Below are 20327 nucleotides of genomic sequence, written 5' to 3'. Positions count from 1 at the left end.
AGATATGTTTCATGTTGAATAAAATTTGGGAAAAAAAACATTAAAAAAAAATCTAGGCTCCGGATGGCTGCATGAAAACAGCATCTTACCAGAGCTCCCTCATAAGCTCTGTCAGATACCTATGAAAAATTGAAGCTGAGCAGATTTGAGAGAGTTAGAAACTGCAAGTAGTCTGAGTGGGGCAAATTTCCAAGCCAGGAGAGTCTGAAAGGCCAACAAGATGAATCTGTAGGCTGGGAGAGCACTCAGTGTGCAGAGCTGCTCCAGACAGCACCAAAGAAGAAGCAGCTGCTGAAACCGACCAGCAAGACATGCTGGGAGAAAGCTGGGTGCACAAACCCTGTGGAGATCCCCAGGCCTCCTGACAGTTGTCTGTGGAAGTGATGAGAGGAAATAGCACAGCACCACCGGCCGTGAGACATCAACTCCTGAGGCTTGCAGCCCAAAGGTATGAAACGAATCTTCTTGAAGTTCTGGGAGACATAATGGCCAGGTAAACAGCTCTAATCCCTCCCCCCCCAACCCAGAGAATTCCTCGGGAAAAACACTGGAATAGAGGAGACAGATGTGGGGCTTCAGTGGCTGAGCAGTGGGAGTTCCTGCGTCCCATAGGGGCAGAGCCAGCAGGGGTCAACACCAGGAGCCCAGATGTACCTTCGCACCACAGGGGAAGAGGCAGACACCAGCACAAACAATAAACAGCTGAGATCATTGCTGAAGAGCAATAGTGCTGGAGAGCAGCCCCAGGGGAAGAGGAGACTTCAGGTAGCCAGACCCCTCCCCGACACCTCAGGAAACTGAAGGCTATAATACACAAAGCCAGTAACAAGACTCACAATCCCCAGAACGAGAAACCTGGAACAGAGAGCCCTGAGCCTAAAAAGCAGAAATTCACTGTAAAGTCAGGAAAAAGCTAACCAACATGAAGAACGCAAAAAAACTGAGGTCCACTTATTCTTTTTATGGAGACAGGCATCCTCAAAATACCAATTTGGAAGAGGATAGAAATGATGCTATACCCACATCTGATACCTCAGAAAGGAATGAGAACTGGTCTCATGCCCAAAAAGCATTCCTGGAATAGCTAAAGGACTATTTTAGGGAGGTAAAAGAAAAAATGGAAAAATAAACACTGACAAAATCAAGTCCTTAAAGAATAAGATTGGAGAAATGGCTATGGAGGTTCAGAATCTGAATAGAGAAAATGATACCCTGAGAGGTAAAATCAACCACTTAGAAAAGAACTATGGAGTCTGAAGGCAGATTGAGGCACACTTTATGCTCACCTTTTTTTTCACTTTTTTTTCTCTTTTGTTTTTGTTTCTTTTTTGGGGGGGTTCTGTTTCCTCTTTCTCGTGATTCATTTCATTGGTCATAATTCTTCTTCGCAACTTGACTGGTGTGTTATACGTAGAAAATATATCGGATTCCATGCCATCTTGGGGAGGGAGGGGTAGAAAAGGGGAAGAAAACCTGGAACTCAAAATTATGTAGAACCAAGTTGTAAACTAAAAATAAAAAATCTCAAAAAAAAGGATTTACTGACCTACTGCACACCTACCAACCTACTCAGCTTTCAGTTGAAAATATTCTCTAAGGGAAGAACTCAGCACTTACCAAGATAGCCTATTCTTCTTTGAGGTAGCTCTAATTTTTAAGAAGTTTTTGGGTCACCAAGCACAAATGCTTTTTTAAAAGTTTCCACTCATTATTCTTTTTTCTGTCCTCTCTAGGAAGCAAAACAAGCTTAGTCCAGTTTTTGCATAATAGCCCTTCAAATGTCGGAGAAAGTAAACATGTGCTTCCTTCTATCTTCTCCTTGCCTGTGCCTATTTTCCACAACTGAACCTTACACAGAATGGACTCAAATGACATCATTGTCTTCATGAGTTGCTGTGGCACACACACACACATAACATACACAGGCACACATAGAAATGTGTCTGTATATATTCACCTCCGGTAATCTATATATCTATATCCATATCCGTATGTATGATGTTTATATATGCACACACACATATATCTATATACATATCTATACATATGTATATATGTAAAACCTCCTAAGAAATATATATATATATATATATACATACACATATATGTCACATCCTATATAATATGTATTTGTTTTATAATCATGTATGTATGTATGTATCTTTCTTTGTGACAATGAACCTCTTCAAAATTAACTAGGGGTGCTCCTGGTTCTATAAATAACCTTTACCTGATGGCACAGTTTTAGAGAACTCAGAGTTACTGCTATGCCAATTAGTCAACCAATAAAGATCTATTCAGGACCTACTATGTGCTATGCCTGGAGCTATATTATAGGGGTACAGGCATGAATAAAATATTATCTTCCTTCAAGTAAGTTATATTTTATAGAGTGAAACAGTGAAGCATCAGAGTAGTAATTTAGTGCACTAAGTCATTAAATGTTTCACTATATTTAATTTCAAGTATGTCTTAGAAGAAAGGAAAAGTAAAGATTCCACTCCAAAGACCCCTTTTGATTAACCTTAAGTGTTATACAATCTTAGTATTGCTTTCATGCGTCTTTATTTCCCTTTGTTCTTTGAGAGGGGTAAGGGTTTATGCACAAAATTTTGCTCTGAATGTGGTATTAATTTTTTTTAAAAAACTATCTATGATTGTTGGAAATGTTTTTCATGTCCTACAAGCCTTTATCATCATAGAGCATACTCTGTCACCACTGATAGCTTCTAGTAACCTTTGTGCTACCCAGAGAAAGTCTGCCTGCTCTAGTGGTTCAAAACCCTTAGAAGTTTCTGGAACCTGGCTGTGTGGAAATAGTAATTACTTCTGTTCCCCATATTTTTCTGTCCTTGTTGTATTTTAATCAACTTTTTCACTAAGAATATAAAGAAGCATATGCTAGATTTAATGATAGTCCTTGCCCAATACTAACAAAAACTTGTATTGACCTGTGTCCTTTGCAATAAAAAAGTCTCTAGACTGAAAAAAAATCTAGGCTCTGGGAGAACTGCATTGAAAGCATTTCACATGTAAAACAGCTGAGGATTGTAGACCACAAGTTGAATATTGAGGTTAACAATAATGATGATGATAAAAAGCATGTAATCTTATGGTATATTAATAGCAATACATTCTAAAATCTAGAAAATAACATCTGAAGTATATATTTATGATGCAATTTAATGAAAACAACAAAACCAGTCCCTCCGCTCAAAGTACTCTCAGTCTAATGAGAAAGACAACATGCAACGAAGGGCTCTGCAGAATGAAAGGCTTTCTGATGGAAGAGTTAGTATCTTCTAGTGAAACAGCTAAAAGTTATACTGTTGGATCTTAGAATGATAGTTGGGTCCTGAGAGATCTTTTTCAACAAACTCCCAGGATAGAAACCCCTGCTGCAGCATCCTGTAGGTTTGACCAACTAGGGCCTGTATAAAAATAAACAGTTACAGGGAGCTAATCCTCTCACACAGCAATTTTACCCATGGATGGACAACTCTATCTAGTTCTAAATTCTTCTTTATATTAAACTGAAATATGACAAATGGAATCAGGAACACCTGAATCCAAATCTGGTTTCAGACTCTTGCTAGCTATGTATCTCTAGGCAAAGTCACTAAATCCTGTTTGCTTCAGTTTCTCATCTATAAAGTCAGCTGGAGAAAAAAATGGCAAACCCCTCCGGTGTCTTTCCCAAGAAAACCCCAAAAAGGGGTTACAAAGAGTTGGACACAACCAAAAAATGACTCAACAACAACAATGTAGGAACAGCTAGGTGGCGCAGCAAGTAGAGCACAGGCCATGGAGTCAGGAGGACCTGAGTTCAAATCCAACCTCAGACACTTGACACACTAGCGGGGTGACCTTGGGCAAGTCACTTAACCCCAATTGACCTGCCTTCCCCCCTCAAAAACACTTTAAGTTTTGCAAAGTGTTTAAAAAAACATGGCAACTTTAATTTCTGATTATTTCTCTGCAATAGCAAGTTACAAGCTGTGATCCACTGATACTTTCCTTCTTACTGTCCCTTGCACATGACACTCTATTTTCTGCCTCTAGGCACTTTCTCTGGCTCTCTTCCATGCCTGCAACTCTCTTTCCTCATCTCTACCTCCTGGCTTCCTTCATGTCTCAGTCAAATTCCCACCTTCTACAAGGAGCGTTTCCAAGTCTTCCTTAATCTCAGTGCCTTCCCTCTAAACTTCTCTTCAGCTGACCCGTATACATCATTTTTATACATAGCTTAGCCTAATATATTCATGGTGAACCTGTGTTAGCTCCCAGTGATACCTGTATTCAATTTAACCTCACATTTTTTAAATCAAGTGGACGGACACTAAATGCCTTCTACATGCCAGGCATTATTCTAAGTGCTGTGGACCACAAGAAAGGCAACAACAAAGAAAAAATCAATGGCTCACTTAGCGTGATTGTACCTTGAAGATACATTCTTACACTTTTGCTAAAACTTTTATCACTCCCTATAGAAGGGATTCTTTTTTCTCACTGGCAAGCCTCAGGAATATTGCAGAAGGGATTCCTGGTGATTCCTAGAGAACCTTGAAGGCCCCTTCCAAGATGAAGATTCTCTGGCATTATTGATATAAGCATAAAAAGGGACACATAGCATTTGGAATAGATATAGATATTAATGGAGAGATTAAGATAGAAATAAAGAGATGCATCTGTGTTAATGGAGATGTTGCTGTTGCCTCTTAATGGCAGTGTGATCCTCCCCTATTTAGTAGGCCTGTGAAGATCCATGTCTCATGTGTTTTCTGTCAATGTCTTGCCTGGGAAGACATTTGTGATTTAAGAAAATATTGATGTCCTGAAGAGTTTCATTCTCCCTGGGTAATGATGAAATTATTGCTCAAGATAACATGTCACTCCATAGAAATTCAAACAGGATTATTGCACATTTCCCATATGAACCACTTAGAAAAAGCAATCCCATCCTGTCTTCCCCAAAGCTAACATTAGCTCTGCTAGGATGTATTTCCACAACGCAGACTGCTATACGTAGTAGAAGAGCTTCCCCACTCCCCTCCAATCCTCATAACTTGGGATTGGATAAAAATTAACATGTATATTCAGGGCTGTTTGGGTTGAAAAAGGACTAGCCCCAGTATGATTGACTGCACCTGCCCCTGGAGACCTAGGCCTTACCTGAGGAAGCTCTTGAAGTGGGAATTCCATTATTACCTAAAAGATTCTTCTTTCTCTCTCCATGAACAGTTCTCATTATCACAGAAGGAACCCAGAGGGCACTAAATTTGATCCAGACCCTGAGGGTCTTAGAGCAGGAGAGAAGCCTCAAAAGCATCCTGCTCTTTGAGAGGCCCTCTAAAAACCTCACTTATGCTGAACCCAAGTCAAAAATGAGTTTCCTTGGGGGGGGGCTGTATACCAAAGTGGAGTTCCCTGGCACAACATTCCCCCCCATCCTAGTATCTTTTGAAGCTCTTAGGGCCCTCACAATACATCTCTTTCTTGGTTTAGTTGATAGCCCATAGCTGGGTATATACAGAGATTTTAGTGGTCCTGTATAAGTACTTAATGGGAGAGATATCCAAACTAAATAAAACAGGAAATAGTGATGGAGAAGCTAACTACCTTATCAACCAACATTTTTAAAAGACATGAACAGAAGATGAAAACAAAGGTGGATAACAGGGCGTGAATACAAAAGTGTGGCATGCTCCTGCAAGAATAGGTTCATTCAGGTGTGCTAAAATTTCGAATGGGCTCACATTAGTAAAGAAAGTGAAGGACAATGAAAGCTGTTTAAAAAACCTGTATTGGAGTAACTTAGGGGACCAATACTGATCGAACTACTGTTCTGATTGAATGAGATGATAATAGTTAAAAAATTGAATGGGATGATAATAGTTTTTAAAAAAAGTCATTTCCTCCCCCTTGTTTACTATAATGACTCTTTTTAAAGATGTACTAGTAGGCATGTGTTCAGGGATTGATAGACAAGTATGCCAACGAAGCGTACTAATTTGATTTCTGAGCCATATCAGATCCATCATGTTTCTTTTTTCTAGTTCTTTTCCTAGGTCTTCTTCAGTAAGTGGAAGCTATTAATCCATAATATTGATTCACATTTAATTTTGCTTCTTTTCCTTCACCTCCCTCCCCCAAGAAAGAATGAACTTTGCACTAGAAAGGATAGGGGAAGAAATAAATAATTGAGGGTTGATGCCCAAGAGAAGCAGGGAGATAGTGTGAAAGCATCTTCTAGTACTTGATGAGTCTAAGTGACTTGGCCCATATGAACAATTTCTTATTGCAATGAATAGACCAGAAGGTGTGATTGTCAAGCCTTTGTCAGTAATCTTTAAAGATCTTGGGATACAGGGAAAGCTATGCAGACTCCAAGAAGGTTAAATGCCCTGTTTTCAGAAAGTGGAAAGGAATAGAATTTCTTTCAAGCTCTGGGTAAGTGAGCTTAATGTAAACTCCTGACAAAATTCTTCAATGTGTAATTAAATAGATGATTAGCAAACATACAGAAAAAGGAAGTTCTGATTACAAAAAGCCAGGATGGTTTCATTAAGAACATATCATGGAAGACTATCCACATTCCCTTTTTTGCCGGGTGTATTGGGGGATCAGGATTGTTAGACTGGTAGATCAGGGGAATGGTATAGATATAGTTTACCTACATTTTAGCAAGGAATTTGGTGAAGTCTTTCTACTGTTCTCTTAGACCACAGAGAAAAATGCAATCAATGGATTCAGAGCGGACTGAGTAGCTATAACCAAAGAGCAGTAGATGTAAGTGAGGAAACTCTCACTAGTGTGGATCACCAACTATTCTGTAATACATTGGCAGCTACTGGTGCAGTGGATAGAACACTGAATATGAAGAGAGAAAGATCTGAGTTCAATCTAGCTTCAGACTCAATTAAGTTAACCTCTGTCTGCCTTAGTTTCCTCATCAATAAAATGGAGATAAAAACACCTAGCTCTCAGTGCTATTGTGAGGATCAAATGAGATATATTTGTAAACCACTTTGTAAACCTTAAAGCACTATACAAATGCTAGCTAGTATTTTAAAAAATTGTTATTAGTGTTAGCAGGGCACTGAGAGATTAATGATGTGACTTGCCCAAGACCATCCAGCTAGGATCAAGGCAGTAATTGACCCCATATCCTTCTGACTGAGGCGAGTTCTCTATTCACCATATCATGCTGCCACTGAATTTGATAGGGATGAATCCAGAATGTTTCAAAATATCAACTTCACAAGCAAAAGAAGGAGAAGGAATGGTTAGACAGCAGTTCACTTGAGAAATATGGAGGGATTTGTCATGGAGTGCAAGATCAATATGTCAGCGTCACTGTCAGCAGTTAAATAATAATAAAAGCTACCAGAGAATTGTAGGTCACATTAAAAGAGTCCCATGGGTGAGGACTAGGAAAGTGATAGCTTGCTTCCTTGGCCTTGGTCAGAACACATCTAGGGCACTGTATTGACTTCTACAACTGACATTTTTAAAGAAATCTGTTGATAAACCAGTGAATGTCCAGAGGAGGGCCACCAGGATTGTGAAAGGCTCTAAAATAATGCCAAGACTATTATTTGAGAGAACTGGACATGTTTAGCCTGGAGAGAAGACTTAGCGAGGCATGTGTTCAATCAATCAATCAATGCTAAGCACTTTACTAGCGATACAAAGCTAGAACCAAAACAATCCCTGCCATAGAGATGCTTAGGTTCTAAAGGACAGATTTCTTCAGATATTTCAAGGGCTATAACACAACGAAGGAATCAGACATGTTCTGCTTGGTCCCAGAGGACAGAACTAAGGGAAATGGTGGAAGTTATAAAGGATTAAACACAAGCTTAATATGAGGGAAAATGTTCTAACCATTAGAAATATCCAACAATTGAATGGGTTGCCTCGGGAGGTAGTGGGTTTCCCAATTCAGTGGAGGTATTCAAGGTATGACCACTGGGCAGGGGTATATTCTTAAAGGGCTTGTTGGGGCAGGTAGGTGGTACAGTGAGTAGAGCACCAGCCCTGGAGTCAGGAGGACCTCAGTTCAAATCGGGCCTCAGACACTTAACACACTCACTAGCTGTGTGACCTTGGGCAAGTCACTTAATCCCAATTGCCTTGCCTTCCCCCCTCCAAAAAATATTTTTAAAAATTTAAAAAGAGCTTGTTCAGAATGAAGATGGTTTCAAGCATCCCAGTTTTGAGATTCTGTGAATCTGTAAAGAATTATATCCAGCTTGGAACTTACTTTTACAAAATATTTGGTGATTTAGGGGGAGATCCAGAGGAGAGAAATGCTGTGATTTTAAGAGATTTATTTAAAATAAGGACAATGAGGATAGGTCAAAGATGTTAAGGGACCTTGAGGAAGCTAGTGCTAAAGTGTGATATTATAGTGGTAGGGACTAGACCTGTAATTTCATTGTCATAAGGAAATCCTGAGAGAGGAAACTCTTACCATTGCTGGTTTGTCACCTTCTGCAACTTATAGTCTTAAGGGAGCTTCCTAAAGCACTGAGAAGTTTAAATGGGGAGGAAAATAGAATAAGCACTTATATAACTCCTACTATGTGTCAGACACTGTATTAAGGATTCTTTTTACAAATTTCTCATTTGATTTTACACCAATCCTGTGAGGTAGATATTATTATCACCCCTCCCCCCATTTTGCAATGGAGGAAATTGAGTCATATCGAGATTAAGTGACTTGTCCAGAGTTACAAAGCTAGCATATGTCTGAGGCTGCATTTGAACTCAGGTTGTCCTGACTCCAGGTCCAGCATTCAACCCACACTGCCAGCAGCTGCCTCTCGCACGTCAGGGGCTTGCTCAAAGTCACGCAGCCAGGATGTTAAAGGCAGGACTTAAATTCAGGTCTTCCTGGATTCAAGGCCATCTCTTTATGCATTATTTCATAATGTCTTCATTTGATGTAGCTGTCCTGAAATTTTGAACATTTTTATGTGGATGTGGCTTACTGATCTTTATCTATCTCAGCAGACTTCAGATTAATAAAAACAAAAGTTTTATATTTCAGCAAAACCAGGCTTGGGTAGAGACAAAAAAAATTGAAATGTAATTAGTGGAATATGTTGTCATTGGATACTTTGAAACTATTTGGTCTGGAGATGCTATCAAATATCTTAGACAATCAATGGCCTTCTATGATTTAAACATTTCCCTGTCTAGAAGCAAGGAGTGGAAGCAGATAATCTCAGTAGTTGCCTTTCAGATCCATGAGTCTAAAATTTGCATCAATTCTCAAATAACCTGCAAGGAAAAATATCCAAAGAAAAGAGTCCCCTTTAGTAGAAAATACATATAGCAGACTTAAGCTGTTTGGCTATCTCTTACAATCCACTGAGATTCATCAATAGGAGACAGCACAGTCCAGTGGAAAGAGCAATGAACCTGGAGTCAAGAAACCTGAGTTTGAATAATGCCTTTACAACTTACTGCTTTTGTGACCCTGGGGAAGTCACTTAGCTGCCCTTGTCTTCAGTTTCCTTAACTGACCTCTGATGTCCTTTCCATCTCTGGCTCTATGATGATTTGATACTCTGATGTGCCCAGATAAATATTAGCATAATTTGCTAAGGGAAAAAAGTACAGTGAAGAAAATGGTTTCACTTCCATCTTACTGGCATCTTTTTATTGTGATTCTTTTTTTGACATCATTCCATATCTGGGGCTTCTTCACAATTTCTTTTCTGCTGATCACAATTTTTCAGTTGAAATTCATGTCCTAAAACTGAGGATTCACTGTGCATCCCCATATAAAGATGTCTTACTCTCTGGAAAGGGTGGGTTGGTTAGATATTCTCTTAAGAAAGTACAGTCTTTTGAGGAAGAAAGTCATTTGTAATAATGAATTAGCTGCAAGAGAAACAGACTATTTAAAGAGAGTATTGCAACAGCAAGGATCACAATACATAGGCTGTGAGTTTTGTGGAGAAAAGAAGCTGACATTCTGAGGTGTGTACTAAAGGTGAAGGGTCCACCTTCAGTGAGGCCATCAAATGCCAAAGTCTGGGAAATATCTTAATTCTTTCAGGCCAGTAAAGTAGGACATTGCTCTAGGGAAATATTGATTTCTCAAAGAAATCAATAATTAGAGAGGTAGTGTAGCCTAATGCTTAGGGGGCTTGGCATGAAGCCAGGAAGACTGAGGCTCAATTTTTTTCCTCTGGTACAAACTAGCAGTGTGATCATGGGCAGGTAAACTGTGCCCCAGAGAATTCACTAAGTCCATAAATTATAGATGAGTTGCCAATCAGTGGAGATAGTTTCCATATCAGCATGTAGCTCATGGCAATGAAATCTGAAGTTGAGACCAGCTCACTAACTTAAATAAATAAGAAAGAGAGAGAGAGAGAGAGAGAGAGAGAGAGAGAGAGAGAGAGAGAGAGAGAGAGAGAGAGAGAGAGAGAGAGAAGAGAGTGAGTTAGTTTACTAAACTCTCATTTTCATACAAATTTCTCTTTTAAACCATGGTAGCAGAATGAGCATACTCCAAACTTTAAGAAGAAATTAGATGAACCTTTCTCTATCTTCCTTCTGTTACTCTTTGCTTTGTTTTATCAGTTTATTGAACAAAAGATAGTATGGTACCTTCAATTCACTCAATCAAAAAGCATTTATTAAGAACCTATTAAATTCTGGGCACTGTACTAGGTACTAGTTCTAGGATAATAACCAAATCAATAATATTAATGAGCATTTATATGCACTTGAATTTTTGAAAAGCATTTCTCTTATCTCTTTTGATCCTCGCAGCAATCTTATAAGGAAGTACAGGTTATCATCCCTGTTGTACACATGAGGAAACAGGCTGAGAGATGCTAAATGACTTTCCCAGGGTCACATAGCTACTAAGTGTGCAAAGAATGAAACAATCCCTTCTCATAAGGAGTGTGAATTCTAATGTAATAAATAATCTAAGGTAGGATAGATTTTAGATTTGGAGGAGGTATCATTCAGTCCATTTTATTATACCAACATTCCTGCCCCCTTAAAGATGAGGAAACTGAGAACCAAAGGTCACTCAAGGTCACATGGCCAGTTAGTGGCAAGGCCAGGGCTAGAATTCAAATCTCCTAGCTACCAGTTTAATTGAGCTTCTTTTTTCATCCTTCATTTCTCTAAGGATTTCTTATTTATATAGAGTTAAATCACAATTTAAAAAGCAACATACACACAATACCTCCAGCAAAGTATTCCCCTTATTATTTTCTAAAATTTCAATATTTTAACAAAATCATAACATTTAGGTAAACTAAGTCCATGGTTAAAGTGATCCTTGTTGAAGTCTTCTAAATTCAATATTTTAAGAGGTATTTTTCATAAAATTAATGTTCCACATTATGTACATTGGTATTTTGACATCAATTAAATGGAGAATTCTTTCTCTAGAGAACACACACACACACACACACACACACACACACACACACACACAAAATAGCCCTACAGATTGGGAAGGGGAAATAGCTTTAAAGAAATTGGGCCAAAAATCCCCTTTGGAAGATAAAATAAACAATTCTTTTAAAAAGCAAAATCATCCTCTAACCAAAAAAAAATTGATAGTTTAAAACGCATTGCTTCCTAAGCTTAAATCATCACTCAATCTATCAAATGTTTGATTTCTTCTATGCCCAGCATCATGAGGGACATGTTAAGTACTAACTTGTATAGTGCTGGGTGTAGATGCTATTGCTATTAAAAACAAGCCAGTCACATAAAAGTACCTTCACTGCCCATCCATAGTTTTGTTTCCAGTCTCAGGTAACACATTTAAGGACAAACATTGACAAGCAGGGGAGCAGCTAGAGAACAGTGATTCAGATGGTGAGGGGCTGGAAACAATAGCTTGAAGCACCTGAGGATATATAGCCTGGATGAGAAAAGACTTAAGGGACATGGTAACCACCTTCAAGTCTCTGAAGTGCTGTCAGCAGGAAGAAGAATTAGACTTATTTTATACAGCCCCAGAAGGCAAAGCTAGGAGCGATGGGTGGAAGCAGTATAGAAGCAGATTTTGAATTGATGGAAGGGAAAAAATTCCTACCATACTGTTGAGATAGATGGTTTTAATTAAACCCCTATTTTACTCCAATCACTGTTATTCAGTTTAGGGTGATTCCATAGGGGTAATGATTATAGTGATATGCTTATATATTAATATACATTTATTCAGTCTAGTCAACTAATATTAATATAAAATTACATATATTAATACATATTTTACATGTAGTTATGGATAATTAGATAAGATAGATTCTTTCTTATAATAAACCCCAAATCTTTAAACTCTAAGCTACAAATTCACTGTTCACGAACATGTTATTAAGTTCACTTGCCTAACCATAAAATGCTGACTGTGTGACCAAGGTGAGTGTGGATGAGAGGACCTCCACTTTCTTTTGCTTAATCACTGTGACCAAACCTAGTGTAGGTGGGATGTCTTGACATGATGGGAAAAGTCCCCCAATTTATTTTTGTACTTACAGACCACCCTTCTTTTGCCCAATACGGGGAGGGGACCATCATATGAGCACTTAGTCAGCAGAGATGACCCTTGCCTTGCCCATCCTGTGACCACCAATGCATATGCATCATTTCTGGCCTTTCTGGAGGGTCAAGAGCAAGGTCTATCTACCAATGAGATTCTGTATTTTAATTGCCTCTTATATGTATCTGGGTATCAAGTACTACAAAAGTAAAGCCCTGGGGACAAGAGGCACCTCAGATGGTGAGGAAAATCTTAGGTCCACTTCATTAGAGGGGGACATGGACTCTTTAATAAAGTGTTATTGGCTCAGAGCCCTGCCTCACTTTCTTTTATTTTGGATTGGACAATTTTGGACCCCAAATTGTACAATAAGATGAGCTATACCTAGAGAAAATGTTCCCATCACTAGATGTGTTCAAATGCTGGCCAGATGATGACTTGCCAGGGATGCCATAATTACACTTTACATATGGATTAGGTTGGTAGACCTCACAAATCTAACTCAAATCTCATTTTACTAAATACAATAGATAAGCTGTTTGATTTTTCACTTGATCATATACACTATTTTATTATTTCCTAATTTTTTACTATGAAAGACGAATCTTCTAAGCCAAACTTTAGCTTTTGTTGTTTTCAGAAACTTGGGTCTTAAATTTCCTTTGCATCATCTTCCATTATTGAGCCTGACAGATCTATTCAATAAACATTTGAGAATCTGACTTTGGGTCTGATTCCAATGTTTTTGGCTTTCATTTTCCAAATGCAAAGAAGCTAAGTGAGTGAGATGGAAGGAGGGGATTGACATTATGACATATCACCTACACACCACTTCTGTGATATTCAAAAATGATCAGATTGTATTGAAAAGTTTGTCTTATTTATTGTACTCCTGCTATCTGAAGTAATCTGGAAATTTAGGTTTGAAAACAGTGACATCTTACAAAGAGCCAGAGAACAGTTATTACCAAGAATAGAAAAACGTGAACTGTGTAAAACATTTCAAGGATCCTGTGAACCATTTAAGAAGTCAATATAACTAATAGTGGGTGGGGCCTAAAAAAGTTTCCATCTGAATTATCTGCTCCTTTCATGTGTCATTTCTTTAACACTATGCCGTTCCAACTAATCTTAACTTCAATGTCTCATACAATCATATGGTTTCATAGGATCATAGATTTAGGGCTGGAAGAGACTTCTGAAGTGATTGAGTTCAACCCTCTCATTTTACATATGGAGAAACTAAGGCACAGAAAAGTTAGTTGATTTGCCCAGAGTCTTAGGGCTATTAAGTGTCTCAGTTCTAGTATTCCAAGAGATCTCTGATTTCATTGATGTGGGTAATCTCTCTTCCAGGGCACAACATCTACTCTCCTTAGTATGTATGAAGTTTTATGAGTTCCTAGTATCATGAATAAACTCAATTCATAGATGCTATGTCTCTCACTGTATTTCTTAAGAGTTGAAAATAAATGCCAGTAGAGACCACTGACGTTTCTCTAAATTTTATTTGTGTATTTATAAACCCAACACAATTTAATTTAATTCATTTACTAAGCAATTACTATGGACACTGTGAGAAAAAAGAAACATGGCAGAGTGACTTGAGAGTTGATCTTCAATTTAGAAAGGTTCACCTCTTGTTTCTTTATTCATGCTATCATTATACCGACTTAGATACCTACATGAGTAATTTAACCTTTCAGTGCCTCTAGGCAAATAAGATTATAAGTTATGGAGAACATGCTGATCAGTAACAGTGCAGCGGGGCGGGGATGGGTGGGGTGGGGGTTTGCATACCCAGGGTTCACAAGGTCAATGAAATCACAGGGGTGGGCAAAAAGAGTACTAATAACTGATAACCATTCTATGTTTGTCTTAAGTTTTCATTCCTTTTTTATGATAGCAAGGAAAGGGGGTATAAACATATTTATGAATTATATAAAAGTTACCTTTAAAATAGTAAGCTAATTGAATTGGAAAAAGTTTTCTTTGAAATCCTTGTAACCTTTTTAAGAAATAGCATGGGGTACTACAAAGACCATTGAATTTGGAATCAGGATCTAGGTTCAAATCACAGCTCTGATATTTACTACCTGGGACCAAGTGTGGTGATTACACTTGTAAAGTACTTAGAACAATGTCAGGCTTATGATAGGTACTTACTGAATGCCAGTTTTCCTTCCTCCTATTTGACCTTGGTCAAGTCACTTAATCTTTTTGAGCTTCAGTTTCCTCATCTGTAAAACCAGAATTTCTAAGGTCTCCTAGCCCAAATCTCTGGTTCAATATTTACACTCATACACAATTTAAGTAATTACTATTATAAGACAGAGGGCATTTGTATTTTTCTTGCTTAAAGTGGGTCAAAAGATTAGAATTTTATTTTATCAGGATACTTGAAATGAAGCAGAAAGATTAGGAAAATTCTTATCCTCAACCTCTAATATAAATAATTTGGATATCTCAAGTTAAAAAGGGGGGGAAGGGGTTGGCATCCATGGGGAGCTGGTATATTTGCCTAAATAATCTACTTCATGTGGAGTTTCATAGCATAAAATTATAGATTGATATCTAAGAGAGCTCCCTGGATATTTTGTATTCCAGTGTTCAGTTTTCTGACAGTGAAGGTATCAGCACTCGTGTTGATGAATAGGCAACTCAAGGTTTGGATTTTCAGTAACTTCCCCAAAGTCTCATAATTTCTAATTCTTAGAAGATGGGAACCAAAAACACAATCTCTTACTTCCTCATGCTGTGTGCTCTTCTTGCTACAGCAGGTTTGTAGAATCCAATATAAAGGAATATCAGATAAGAAACAATGCCTTGGTGAACACTGGAATGGAAATCAAAAGACCTGGCTTTATTCCCCAGATCTGTCAATTTCTTGATGCAAATTATTCCTTCTGAGCTCTAGTTGGCTTAGATTGGACTAGATACCTCCTCTATATAAAAATTATATGTTTTAATGGCATGACATTAAAAAATAGACATTGAAAACATATTATAGATTTTTTCTCTCTGCATTTGAATGAGTTATGTAATTTACCTCTCTATTTTTCTATTTCATTGTATTATTCTGAAAAAGTAACTTATCACAATTGCCACTCAAAGTTATATCTACTACCCACGCAGGATATTAATATATTTCTTGAAAAAATATTCTTACTCTCCCATACTTATTCTCTAGCCTGCTTCTTTCAAGATTTTTAGTAGCAATATGAATAGAAGAGCATTTTAATATGTGAATCACCACTGATAAATCAAGGCCATATTTTATGTGTGATTATAAAGAAACAGCCTATTCATCCTGACTTTTGGTTGTCAATTGATTTCTAGATTAGTGATTTATAAGAGTTGTTGTGAACAATTCTTCGTGACTCCATACGGGGTGTTCTCGGCAAAGGTACTGGAGTGGTTTGCCATTTCCTCCCCTAGTAGATTAAGGCAAATAGAGGTTAAGTAAATTGCCCAAATTCATACAGCTAGTGAGTCTCTGCGACTGGATGGGATCTCAGGCCTATCCACTGAGCCACCTAGCTGCCCAAAGCTTTCTATAGCCACTTTTGATAATTTTGCCAGATCAATTAAACTTTCAGTGCATTTTCCAATGAGCTTTTATTTTGTTGTAATTATGAGCTATGATCTAGTTAAATCAAAGATAGATACTCTCTGTCTATACCTGAATCTCCATTTTGACCTCTGATTAATCTCTAATAGAATGTATCTACAGAATCCTAACATTTGGAGCAACTTGGGTTCAAACCTAAGGCAGGCCTGCACAACCTGCGGCCGGTGGGCCATAAGAGTCCTGCAGGCATACCAAAGGATTTCTGGCCCACAAAAAATGTAGCAGAATATATCTTCTGCATTTTTCACAGGCTGCCTGAAATCCTTTGGCATGCAGCAAGCAGCCCGTGGACCACAGGTTATGCAGGCCTACCCTAAGGCATTACATTTAGGGGGTGTTCATAGCAGTTACATTCTTTTGGCAGACTAAGTTTAGTACCTAGTTGGCAAGAGTAATTCTTTAAAATAGGAATCTCCCAAATAGACCTTCCCTCCATCCTTGATTGCAATCCCCCAGCTGAGCTCTGTCTCCTGTCAATTTAGCCTTTTAAGGCTGATGCCCCAGGGTGGGTGCCTCTCACCATAATCAACTGAACTTGTCATAGAAAGTTGATTTGAGGGTGCTTTCCATGCTGCTTGCCTGGGTCATGCGTTATGAGTCTTGCCCCAGACATAGAAAGTTCTAGCTCTGTTTGTCCATATTGGTTTAGTTTGAGAAATGAATTAGAAATAATTTAGCAATTGGCTAATTATAAAGATGAGGCCGTGGACGTCAAATCATTCTATCACATGTTCCTTTTTAATAAACACGTTAAGATCTTTTTTTTTCCATTTGTCCAATTTTGTTGACTAACACGATAAACAGGAACTTTCAGAATACCATCAGACCAATTTTCACAACCTGCTGCACCATTTGCATTTCACAGAAGTAATCCTGACGAGCACTAATAGATGAATGTTGGTGCCATAATAAAACAGTATAAGGCATATTTACACCATCTTTACACAGAGAACACCATACACACAGGAAAATCACACATCTGGAACAAATAAATTCAATCCCCAACACATCTTAAGTATATCAGGCTGGCCTGAAGTAAATATTCATCCAAGCAACCTACCGGTCTTTCATTTTTTGTGTGTAACTTAATTTTAACATTGTGCTCATGCAAAAGAGAGATTTGCTTTATTGCATTAACAGTGAGACAGTTGGGGACTGGGTTCTATAACCATCTTCTAATATTTTTATACTTCATGTTGCTTCATCCATATTAAGTCATGTTTATTGGTGACATAACATGGAGTGGTAGGATGACTGGTGTTTGATGGACTACAAAATGACAAGATGTCCGGTTGACTACAGCTTGAAAAATCAAGATTCCAAGATTCTGGATCATGCATATTTCTACTTCACGCTTACAAACTGCTTCAGATCAGACACATCATTTTTCATTTTGTATTTGTGTTTGTTTCATTTGTGGGTATTTTTTTCATTTTTTAGAAAAAAACAAAACAAAACCAGGTACTGTCCACCATCTACTGTTTACGGAAAGAGGAGCAGCAAGGACCACACCAACTGCAGAACAGACCATAAGGAGGACATCAGTCAGGTACTGGTAATTGAATCAACATTGGATATTACTTGAAATATTTTGTGAAGCAGACAATTACTATAATCCATACTTCTGTAGCAGTTCAGATTGCCACTGGCGTTTGCGTTCTGGAAAATAATCTGGAATGTGGATTTTTTTAAAATCCTGAATGCATTTTTTCATCTCTTCTTCCACACTCAACTTCTCACACACTTTCTTTTTAGAAAGATTGGTTTCACGAGACTTGCTAATTAGTGTCTGAAAGAGTTCACTGTTCCTGCGTTTGTCTGGTGGTGGCATCCACTGTACAGGTGCCTTTTTTGAGGGACGATCCAATGTCAAAGTATTTGGTTGGTGGGCTGCTGCCTGCTGGGCATTAGCTGGGTTGTCTTGTGGGGTGCTAGCTTCTGAGTGGCTATCACAACTGGAAGTGGAGAGCTCATTACAGGAAGTCCCACTTTCACTTCCTTTGTCTGTGACTTTATCCTGCTTCCTATCTTCGTGTTCTTGCTTGGGTGACACTGTTTTCTGGGGTGGTCCTAAAAGGAGAAATGGGAAAGAAAACAAATAGGGGGATGGTTAGACTGAATATAAGCCACGTGTCCTCTAGATTTATCTTTAATCTCAGGTAAATCTTTGCTGTTGGGGAAATAAATCTACAAAATTCAAACCTCCAATGAAACCTGCAGAATGTTGACAGTTTTTCTGTACCAGAAAGGCCTTTAGTCATGTTTAATGAGCTATTTTGGTGATAATCTAGCAAGGATCACTGAAAACAGGATTATTATCACTTCTAGTCCTGGTTGCCTATCATAAAGCACTTAATTAAGCTGTTGTTGTTTTCCCTAACTACTGTTAGTAGATACCTATCCTGTCTACATTTTGCTGCCAGGGAAACAAGCCTAGGGCTATTGCTGTCATTTTACAAAGTGGCAGTATTCTTGGAGGCCCAGGGGTACAATAGCATTATATATGCTTCTAGGGAGGAGATGGCTTTAAATCTTATATCTAGTCACTTAATCTTGTTTCCTGCCTATTTCCTTGGAGAGAGTGATGAAAGTAGTGAAAAAGATGGTTCTTTTTTGAAGCCAAATTGTACAGTGAAGAGGTATAGAATGAAATACCCCACTTCTTTGAAATACAATACTTATCTTTTGAGCTAAATTACTGATTAGGCAAATTTTAAGAAAGTTGCCAAGATAATTATTTAAAAGAGACAGTTTATTTCCAGTAGGACACATATCTTACAAGAGTTGACTTCATTATAGGATTTAGAATATGTTCTTCAGACCCCAGAAATTACACAAAACTCTAGTAAGCACTTTGGTGAACAGAAACCTAATCAATTACTCAGAAGCTTCAGTCCCCTTGCATTTCTGCTTTTCCGATTTCAAGCTGACTGAAACAAATCTTAAGCTGGTATAATGGCAATTTATATTACGTACACATACATACAAATATGTGTGCATATGTATACACACACACACATACCACATCTCAGTAAAAAATAGATTCTGTAGGAATAGAAACTCAGTAAATCTTTGCTGCATGGCATTTCATTGTTTCTGGAAGACTAGGCTAGCTATGTTTGTAGAAACCCATCAACATATTGGTAATAGGATGTATTTCTCAGTCTTGAAGATAAAATATGAGATAATACCAGAGTTGTAATCTGGGTTGGTGGAGGGGCTGTCTACAAGAAAGGAAGTCTAGATTCTTGAAGTATTGGGAAGTTTGAGAAAAAAAGCCACTCTATTTTAAATTGTGAAAGGAATTTCATACTACATGTGCAAACTAATGTGAAATCTGATGAGAGGAGAACAATGTTTAAATAAAATAAGTATTGTAGTCAGGTAAATCTGCTACTTATTTAATGTAGGGCTTGTTAAGATCCTTCTCTGAGATTTTCCTAGAATGTTTAGCCCCCTATTAACATGATTACCATCAAGGATATCCTTTATTCCAGTATTCCTGATGTCTACTTGAGATAGTTTAAGAACTGGAAGGGACCTTAGATTTCATCTAATTTAACGCCTTCATTTAAAGATGAAGATATTGATGCCCAAAAGGGGTTAAGTGACTTGCTTAGGGTCACAGAATTTGATTCACTTTGGGTATTCCCTGGTCCATTTGATGGTGATTAAGGTTAAGTGATGAGTCATAGCTAGTCATACACATTCCCTTGTAAATGGAGCATAAAGGAAAAGATGTAGAATAGATGAAATTCCTTTTGAATATTTCTCTGGCTTCTACTCTAATTTCCTGCTGGGATAAGAATGTCATAACTCAAGGAAATGCAACTCATCTTTATTCTTATCTTTTCTAGCACTCATATATCACTGCCCTGCTTAGGTTTCTTCTACCCCACACAGCCTCACAGATCAAATTGAACCAAGTATTTATTGAACACCTATTTTGTTTAAAACATTGACTGTACTGTCAAGGCACTGATTTGAAGGAAAGAATATGTACACATTAAAAAAAAAAGAAAAGGTACCTGCATGGGGTTGTCAAAGAAGGAATATAACAAAAAAGGTTGGCTGTGAGCTATATCTTGAAGGATGCTTAGATGTTTACAAGTAGGGAAAGGTACAGACCATGCTGTGACAATGTAGACTGAGGGTCAGCTTTACCAG

At 38.0% G+C, this 20327-nt stretch overlaps 1 protein-coding gene across 1 annotated transcript in view; it reads right to left on the bottom strand.

The window, feature by feature from the left end:
* Positions 1-17097: 17097 nt before the first annotated feature.
* KCTD8 (potassium channel tetramerization domain containing 8) overlaps positions 17098-20327 on the bottom strand; it is a 310961-nt gene continuing 307731 nt past the window's right edge. The window contains exon 2 of the mRNA XM_036764121.1: positions 17098-18230. Coding sequence (XP_036620016.1) covers positions 17770-18230 — 461 coding nt within the window. The 3' untranslated portion in view covers positions 17098-17769. The remainder of the gene's footprint in view (positions 18231-20327) is intronic.

Source organism: Trichosurus vulpecula, chromosome 6 (assembly GCF_011100635.1).
Source record: "Trichosurus vulpecula isolate mTriVul1 chromosome 6, mTriVul1.pri, whole genome shotgun sequence".
Taxonomy (NCBI): Eukaryota; Metazoa; Chordata; class Mammalia; order Diprotodontia; family Phalangeridae; genus Trichosurus; species Trichosurus vulpecula.
Note: the sequence above shows the minus strand (reverse complement) of the source record. Positions and strands in the feature narration are given on the sequence as shown.